This window comes from Pantherophis guttatus, chromosome 12 (genome assembly GCF_059756535.1).
Source record: "Pantherophis guttatus breed Tessera chromosome 12, ASM5975653v1, whole genome shotgun sequence".
Lineage (NCBI taxonomy): Eukaryota > Metazoa > Chordata > Lepidosauria > Squamata > Colubridae > Pantherophis > Pantherophis guttatus.
The window spans coordinates 22,713,891-22,723,041 of NC_142074.1; the positions used below are offsets into that span (position 1 = coordinate 22,713,891).

At 52.0% G+C, this 9,151-nt stretch overlaps 1 protein-coding gene across 4 annotated transcripts in view; it reads right to left on the reverse strand.

The window, feature by feature from the left end:
- The window catches only part of MAMLD1 (mastermind like domain containing 1), a 103,849-nt gene extending 97,021 nt beyond the window's left edge, over positions 1–6,828 (reverse strand). For 2 of the 4 annotated variants that reach the window (XM_034438611.3, XM_034438610.3), the window contains exon 1: positions 6,065–6,356. In XM_034438611.3, the coding sequence (XP_034294502.2) occupies positions 6,065–6,118 (54 nt within the window). In that variant the 5' untranslated portion in view covers positions 6,119–6,356. Of the gene's footprint in view, positions 1–6,064; positions 6,359–6,550 lie in introns of those variants that run through there. The other 2 variants (XM_060683970.2, XM_034438612.3) reach the window with 2 other exon arrangements.
- Between the last annotated feature and the right edge of the window lie 2,323 nt (positions 6,829–9,151).

The following is a 9,151-nucleotide window of genomic DNA, read 5'->3' on the forward strand; positions in this document are numbered from 1 at the left end:
AAACGCTGTTACCTTCCCACCAAAGGTGGTCCCTATTTTTCTACTTACATTTTTTATGTGCTTTTGAACTGCTAGGTTGGCAGAAGCTGGGACAAGGAACGGGAGCTCACCCCATTACGCGGCGCTAGGGATTCGAACCGCCGAACTGCCGACCTTTCGATCGACAAGCTCAGCGTCTTAGCCACTGAGCCACCACGTCCCCTTGATCTCTTACGAAGCGTCTAATTCTTTGGAATAGATCCCTGCTTGTTTAGCCCAGGATGTTCACCCACCGTCTTTCCCTATGACGCGCTTGGTTAGCTTTTGGCATCCCACGGCTCTAGCCCGTCCCTTGGACAATTCCTCCCTTATTAGTTGTGCCAGATGAAAGAGTCACTTCTATGTTGGTTTGGCCAATTTCTGTTTACACCCAGAAGTACCTGGCTGGCTACCGAGACCCACCTGTCCTCTATGTTTCTGAACAGGTTATTGGACAGGGAAAACCCAGCCACAACTGTTCAGTTAGTCACCATTCGACGTTACAATGGCGCTGTACAAGGGGACTTATGACCGTTTTCCACACTTACGGCCTTTGTGGGATCGAAATTCAGACGCTCAACAACAGGTTCATACTTATGACTGTTGCGGTGCCACAAGGTCATGTGATCCCCTTTTGCAAACTTTCGGATAAGAAAAGCTCACGGGGGAGCCAGGCTCACTTAAGAACCGTGCGACTCACTTTAACAACTGCGGCGATTCACTTAACAACCATGGAGAGAAAGGTCATAAAATGGGACAAAACACATTTAACAAATGTCCCGCTTAACAACAGAAATCTGGGGGGTGTTCCCATTGTGGTTGTAAGTTGAGAACTTCCTGGAACAACTCTACCAGACAGAGAGGCCTTTTCCTAATCCCTAACTTTACAGACCCCGACAGACAGAAGAGCCCACCCACTCAATATACCGGGGTGGGCCGCTGCGTCTGAGGCTGTAACTCTGGTGAGTAAGCAGGGGGGGAGAAGGTTATTTAAAGGTAAGTCCTCACCTTATGACCATTGAGTCCAACCCTCCCATTGCTAAGCAAGGCAACGGTTCCCCCCCCCACTTTTATGACCTCTCTTGCCACGGCTGCTAAGTGAATCCCAGCAGCGGTTAAGTCAGTAACCTGGTTGGGAAGCAGATCTGGGTTTCCCCTCAACTTGAGTTTGCCAGAAGGTCTCCGAAGGGGAATCACCTGACATGTGCCACCGTCATAAATGTGAGCAACCGGGCCAGATTTTTTTGATCAGGTGACTCACAGCGGATGTTGCAACGGTGTGTAAAAATACCGCTCCCAGGGTCGCCGTCGTAACTTCGAGCGGCCGCTAAACAAAACGGTCGCAAGTGGAGAACGAACCTGCCTTTTATTGACACTCAAAAAAAAAAAAAAATCTTTGCTCCCCATTTTTGGCCATTGTTAAAAATAAAAAAAAGAGAGAGAGAATTAGGAAGGAGTCCGAGCCCCCCAACACCCACTCCTCACCTCTGCAAGTTGCCAAGAGGGAAAACCCACAGCGGAGGGAAGGAAGGAAGGAGGCTGGCAAACGGAGACAGCCCCCCCCCCCCGTCCCCACAACCCATTAATCTCCCGGCACCAATGCCAGCATGAAGACGCACAGTGCCATTCCTCTCCCCGACCCCTCCTCATTCCCCCCTCCTCCCCTCCTCCTAAATCCAGCCTGCAGGAAGGAGAATCCGAGAGAAAGCGGCTTTTAAAATGTATTATTCCAGGCAGGAGGGGCACTTTGAAAAGAAAAAGAGGGAAAGAGGGAGGGGGGGGGGAGAGAGAACTGTCATCCTCTTTCTCTTCCCGTGTGTGTGTGTGTGTGTGTGTGTGTGTGTGTGTGTGTGTGTGTCCCCTTCCAGGATTACTCTCCTCCTGATCACCCTGGTTACACAGCCATCCCTAAACACACATCCCTTAGCACAAGGATAACAAAACCCAGGACTGTGTGACATCAGTCTGGGGGGGTGGGGGGTGGGGGGAAGGCACCCAAAGAAGAGGGCACCGTCTCCTCCCCTCCCCAAATGTCTCAATTGGGGAGGGCTCGTCTGCAGACAAGGTGGCAAATGCATTGGAGGGGGGGAGGAGGAGGAGAAGAGAGACCCCCCCCTGCAATTAATCAGGAGGAGAAGCAGCGAAGTGGAGGCCAGCGGCCTGCTGCCTCCTCTTACAGAGAGAGGGAGAGAGAGAGAGGAGGAGAGAAGGAGAAAAAGAGAGAGAAAGAGACATAGGGAGGGAGGGAGGAGAGAGAGAAAGAAAGAGAGAGAGAGAAAAGAGAGAGGGAGAGAAGAGAAAGAGAAAGAAAGAAAGAGAGAGGAGGAGGAGAGAAGGAGAAAGAGAGAGACAGAAGGAGGGAGGGAGGAGAGAGAGAGAGAGAAAAGAGAGAGAGAGAGAAGAGAAAGAGAGACAGAAGGAGAAAGAGAGAGAGAGAGAGAGAGAAGGAGGGAGGGAGGAGAGAGGGAAAGAGAGAAAAGAGAGAGAGAGAAGAGAAAGAAAGAGGGAGAGAGAAAGAGACAGAAGGAGGGAGGGAGGAGAGGGAGGGAAAGAGAAAGAGAAAAAAGAGAGAGGAGAGATAAAAGAGAAAGAGAGAAAGAGAAAGAAAGAGAGGGAGAGGGAGGGAAAGAGGGAGGGAGGGAGGGAGGAGAGAGAAAGAGAGAGAGAGAGAAAAGAGAGAGGGAGAGGAGAGAGAGAAGAGAGAGAGAGAAAGAGAAAGAGACAGAAGGAGGGAGGAGAGAGAGGGAAAGAGAGAAAAGAGAGAGAGAGAAGAGGAAGAGAGAAAGAAAGAGAAAGAAAGAGAGAGAGAAGGAGGGAAAGAGAGAGAGACAGCTGAAGTCTCCAGTCAACAACACAGCCCTTGTTTATTCTGCGAAGTGGCTCCTTCAACCTTACCTCTTAATCACTGGGTGAGAAATCAAAATACTTTTTTTTTTTTTTAGGTTAAAGACATGAGTCAGCACGGGTGGAAAGAGACGGAGGAGGAGGAGGAGGAGGAGGAGGAGGAGGAGGAGGAGGAGGAGGAGGAAAAATTCACCACAAGGCAAAGCAAAAAAAGCCGGAACTAAGGAACTTTGGAGAAGCTTTTCCAACCGTTAAGGAAGTTTGATTTATTTTTCCTTCCCAGGACAGAAGAAACATATTTGTGTGTCACACAGACACACAAATATGGATCTCTATGGCAATTTGACAGGATGGTAGCACCCAGGAATCCTTTTAAAGATAAGAGAAACTATCAAGATTTCAGAAGTAACCCTGGGGAGAAGGGGGGGGGGCGCATCCTCATCCCCAGAAGGAAGTTTTAAGGATCCATCATCATCATCATCATCATTTACTTTATTCATTAACCATGAAACTCAGTCAACTGAACATTCAAAAATACATCACAAATACCATTGACTGGTGCTTATTATTATTATTATTATTATTATTATTATTATTATTATTATTATTATTATTATTATTATTATTATTATATTCTTTTATTCATTAAACATGAAACTCAGTCAACTGAACATTCAAAAACGCATCACAAATATCACTGATTGGTGCTAATGGTTGATATGTGTTGCGGCCAGCCTCCTAGGTATCAACCAAGTACCTATCATCATCATCATCATCATCATCATCATCATCATCATCATCATTATTATTATTATTATTATTATTATTATTATTATTATTATTATTATTATTATTATTATACACAAAATGACAATATACACAGCAAACGAGATAACCATGCTGGATTTCGTATCCCAAATCACTAGTCAAATCACTTATTATTATTATTATTATTATTATTATTATTATTATTATTATTATTATTATTATTATTATTATTATTATTATTATTATTATTATTTTATTTAATCTTTAGTGATATTCACAGCCTTTGAGGCTGGTTAATAGCTCAGCAGCTCGAGTCCTAACCAAGGACCTAGGAACTGTTAAGGTATCGTCGGAGGATGTATTATTATTATTATTATTATTATTATTATTATTATTATTATTATTATTATTATTATTATTATTATTATTTTATTTTATTTAATCTTTAGTGAGATTCACAGCCTTTGAGGCTGGTTAATAGCTCAGCAGCTCAAGTCCTAACCAAGGACCTAGGAACTGTTAAGGTATCGTCGGAGGATGTATTATTATTATTATTATTATTATTATTATTATTATTATTATTATTATTATTATTATTATTATTATTATTATTATTATTATTATTATTATTATTTCTGGATTAGGGTTCCTTTGGCTGAAAGCACGCCTCCTTGCAAAAAAAAAAAAAACACTTCGCCCTACCGCCCCTCCCCTTTCCCCCCTTTCTATTAAACTCCCCCCCCCCATTAAAACCTCCACCTGCGCCGTCAGCGATTTCACCCGGAATAAAAGCCAAGCGAGTTTTTTTTTTTTTTTTTTCCCCCTTCGCAGAAAAACGGACGGATCTACTAATACAGCCGGTCCAAAAAAGGGGAAGGCGAAGAAGCCCCATCACGCGCGTCTCCGGGTGTTTTTTTTGTTTTTTTTTTTGTAATTTTTTTGTTTTTTTTTTCAAATCCTCGCGCACAATGAGAGTCGCCTTGGCGGGTCTCAAGCCCCCCCACCACCACCACCCCCGACCCACAATAACCCCCCCACCACCACCCCACCACCCCACGCAGCTTCGTGACAGGCTGCTGGAGGGACCAGCCAGGATGGAGAAAGGGGGGGAGGAGGAGGAGGAGGAGGAGGAGGAGGAGGGAGGGGGAGGGCTCCAGAGGTGATGGAGGGGAGGGAAGTCGAGCCCCCCCCCCCAACTCTGCCTCGGGTGCCCAGCGTGGGGAATGGGGGCGGGGGAAGGACCCACGCTTCCTGCGTGGGCTCTCTCTGTGTGTGTGTGTATATGGGATGTGTGTGTGTGTGTGTGGGGTGTGTGTGTGTGTGTGTGGGGGGGGGAGTGTGTGTGTGTGTATATGGGATGTGTGTGTGTGTGTGTGTGTGTGTGTGTGTGTGTGTGTGTGAGTGAAACAAGGAGCGAGTCAGGAGCGCGTCTCCCCCGCTTGGTCGCCTCCGCCGCCGGCAGCTGCTTCTGCTGCTCCCCAACCGGCCCCGCCGCCCCGCGAAGACAGCGGCACTTTGTCTGCCTTCGCCCGCCCGCCCGCCCGGCCTGCCCTTCCCCACCGCCGCTCCGGAACGAGCCGGCCTTCCGAGAAGCCACCCGGTGCCTTCCCTCCATCTCCCGGCCCCCGCCGCGGCCCGGAACGGAGCAGAAGCCCAGCCAGAACCGGGCTGCCACAGATACAAACCCCCCACCCCCCCGCCCACCCCCCATCACCACTGCCGGGCAAGAAGAGAAGGGAGGAAGGGAAAAAAGGAGGGAAGGAAAAGGAGGGAGGGAGGGAGGGAAGGAAGAAGGAAAGAAAAGGGAGGAAGGGAAGGAGGAAGGGAAGGAAAAGGAGGGAGGGAGGAAAGAAAAGGGCAAGGGAGGGAGGGAGAGAAGGAAGAGAAGGGAAAGGAGGGAGGGAGGGAGGGGGCAAGGGAAGGAGGAAGGAGGGAAGGAAGGAAGGAAAGGGGCAAAAGAGGAAGGGAGGGAAGGAGGGAAGGAAGGAAGAGAAGGAAGAAAGGAAGGAAAAGGGCAAAGGAGGGAAGGAAGAGAGGGGAAGGGAGGGAGGGAGGAAGAGGGCAAGGGAAGGAGGGAAGGGAGGAGGGAAGGAAGGAAGGAAAAAGGCAAAGGAGGAAAGGAGGGAAGGAAGAGAGGGGAAGGGAGGGAGGGAGGAAGAGGGCAAGGGAAGGAGGGAAGGGAGGAAAAGGGCAAGGGAGGGAAAGAAGGAAGGAAAGCCGTGGGGATCGCTGGCCGAGCCCTCTCCCCCTCCCTCCCTCCCTCCCTCCCTCCCTCCTCCCCGGTTCTCTTCCTCCCCCGAGTGGCGGCTGCCTCGCCAAGATACAATGAAACTCCGGGACGAAAGAAGGCCAAGCGGCCGCCGCTGTGCCCCCCACCTCTCCCCTCCCCTCCCCTCCCCTCCCCTCCCCCCCCCACTCCGTCGCCCCGGCTCACCGTGATGTGGGGCTCCATGCGTGGTGCTTCTACACGCGGGGAAACTAGAAGCATCTTGGAGCGGCGCTGGCCCAGCGCTTTACATCCACTCGGGGAGCGCCGTGGCGCGGAGCCCGCCCGCCTGCCTGCCTGCCTTCCTTCGGGGGCGGCTGCGGCTCTTGTCCCTGGCTGCGGCTCCGGCCCTCAGGTTCCCGACAAGTTCATCGCGGCGACGCCGCTGGCTAATGAGCCGCTGTCTGGCTCGGCGCGCTGCGCTCCCCGCCGGCCCCCGTTTCCTGGCTGGGGAGGCGGAGTGGCAGCCCATAGGGCGACGTCAGAGGGCGGGGAGGGGCCCGCCGACGAGCCCCCCCTCCCCTCCCCCCCGGCCCTGCCCGCGCCCCCGCCCCCGCCCGCCCCACCGCCTTAAAGGAGAAGCTGCGCTCCGCAGACCGGGCTGCCCGGGCCGGGGAAGACCGACCGGTTGCTGGGGGAGGCTGGCTGATGCACCTGGTCCCGCGTTCTCTTCTTCTTCTTCTGCCTCCTCCTCCGCGCAACTGCGCCGACCCGCGATCCTGAGCGAGGGGGGCGTCTTAGGGGATCTCCGCGCAGCCGGGAGAGAGCCGCGACCCACTCCTCATCTTTTTCTTCTTCTTACTCCTCCTCCTTCTTCTTCTCCTCCTCGCAACTCCCGACCCGCGATCCTGAGCGAGGGGGGTCTTAGGGAATCTCCGCGCAGCCGGGAGAGAGCCGCGACCCACTCCTCATCTTTTTCTTCTTCTTACTCCTCCTCCTTCTTCTTCTCCTCCTCGCAACTCGCCGGCTGTGCCGACCCGCGATCCTGAGCGAGGGGGGGGGGTCTTAGGGGATCTCCGCGCAGCCGGGAGAGAGCCGCGACTCACTCGTCTTTTCTTCTTCTTCTTCCTCTTCCTTCTCCTCCTTGCAACTCCCAACCCGCGATCTTAAGCGAGGGGATCTCCACGCAGCCGGAAGAGAGCCGCGACCCACTCCCCACTTTTTCCTCCTCCTCCTCCTCTTCCTCCTCCTCCTCCTCTTCTTCCTCCTCCTCCTCTTCTTCCTCCTCCTCCTACCCCGCGCAAACTCCTGACCTGCCTGTGCCGCGATCCTGATCGGAGGATCTCGGCGCAAAGTCCGCGCAGCCGGGGGAGTGTGAGCCAGCCTGCGACCCCCGCACCTCCTCTTCCTCCTCCTCCTCCTCCTCCTCCTGTTTGACGAGATCACTTGGGTGAGCGCCAACTCCCTCGCTTACTCACACTTATCCCGGGAGGACCTGGGCAAACTCCCCGGACCGGCTGCACCAGCCTGGCCTCTCGCTTCCCTTTGGATCCGACCGTCGCCGCCGCCGCCTCCATTGGAAAGCCGGACCTTTTCCTGGACGCAGCCCGGGGGTGCGGGGGTGGGGTGGGGTGGGGAGCATCGAGAGGGGAAGGGGAAGCTGATCTCCTGCAGTGCCTTCAACTCCGAAGAGGATCCCATCCTGACTGATTGAACAACTCTCTGGGACTCCAGTTCCCATAATCCTTGCCCAAGGAGGTGGGCAAGAAAACCCAAGAGTCCGGTTGTGATTGCTATCCTAGGCATTGCTCCTTCCCTGGTGGATGCCCGCCTGTCAGCCTCTTAGAAGAAAGAGGAAGCTTGTCCATGGAACGCTGTGGCACATGGGCCATGGCCTACCTGGATCTGGGGCCTTCGGATGGTTGCAAACTTTGGAGTCACGCTGAGTTTATTTATTTATTTATTTGTCGCATTTCTATGCCGCCCAACTCCCTGGGGACTCTGGGCGGCGTACAACAAAAGATAATGCGAACAATATCGTTGGAGTTGGAGAACATCAACTCTCAAAGGCCAAAGGAGCGTCAAAGGGTTCAAGGGCCCAAAACACCATAGACGCCGTGATGTGCCGCCACTGTGATAGTAGCAGGCATACAGTCCCACAGGTTTAGCCTGTGGGCTCACCCCAATTTCCGACCCGTCAATTGCAGGTTAGGGTTGAACGCTGGGTGTTACAACTCAAGTCGCTAGGATTTGACCAGCGAACCATGGCTTGGGGCAATTCCAAAGTGGGGTTTTTGTAAAGCCACCGACTTAATGGTTCAGTGGTTATCGGCAAACCCAGGCTTGTTCAATGCGTGATGACAAATCATGGTTTGGCGGGATGCGCAGATCCAGCCATGGATTCAAGTTACCTGCTGCTTCCTTGAACAGGGCAGCTTGGGGTTCCCTACAATTCACTTGTGTTACTTCTGGTTACTTCCAAAGTCGGTAAAATGAGGACCCAGATTGTTGGGGGGCGCAAGATGCTGACTCTGTAAACCGCTTAGAGAGGGCTGGAAAGCACTGTGAAGCGGTATACAAGTCTAAGTGCTAATCCTTCCTTCCTTCCTTCCTTCCTTCCTTCCTTCCTTCCTTCCTTCCTTCCTTCCTTCCTTCCTCCCCTCCTCCCTTGCTCTCTTCCTTCCCAGTGGTTAGAAAACAGTATTGCAGGCTAATTCTGCCCACTGCCAGAAGTTCAATACTGACCAGCTCATGTTGACTTGGCTTTCCATCATTCCAAGGTTTGTAATATGAGGACCCAGATTGTTGGGGGGCGCAAGATGCTGACTCTGTAAACTGCTTAGGGCTGGAAAGCACTGTGAAGCGGTATATAAGTCTTAAGTGCTAGTCCTTCCTTCCTTCCTTCCTTCCTTCCTTCCTTCCTTCCTTCCTTCCTTCCTTCCTTCCTTCCTTCCTTCCTTCCTTCCTTCCCAGTGGTTAGAAAGCAGTATTGCAGGTCATCTCTGCCCACTGCCAGGAGTTCGATCCTGACCAGCTCAAGTTGATTCAGCCTTCCGTCCTTCCGAGGTGGGTAAAATGAGGACCCAGATTGTTGGGGGGCAAAAGACTGACTCTGTAAACCGCTTAGAGAGGGCTGTCGAGCACTGTGAAGCGGTATATAAGTCTAAGTACTTGTGCTACTTTCCAGGCGCTGATGACCCCAGTGAAAACTCTCTACGTAGCTTAGAGCCAGGTTTACCTGCGGGACCACTTCTTCCTGGAGGTATCTCCCATCCCTCCAGCTTAGAGAGTGGTTGAACTCCAAGTCTCCTCTTT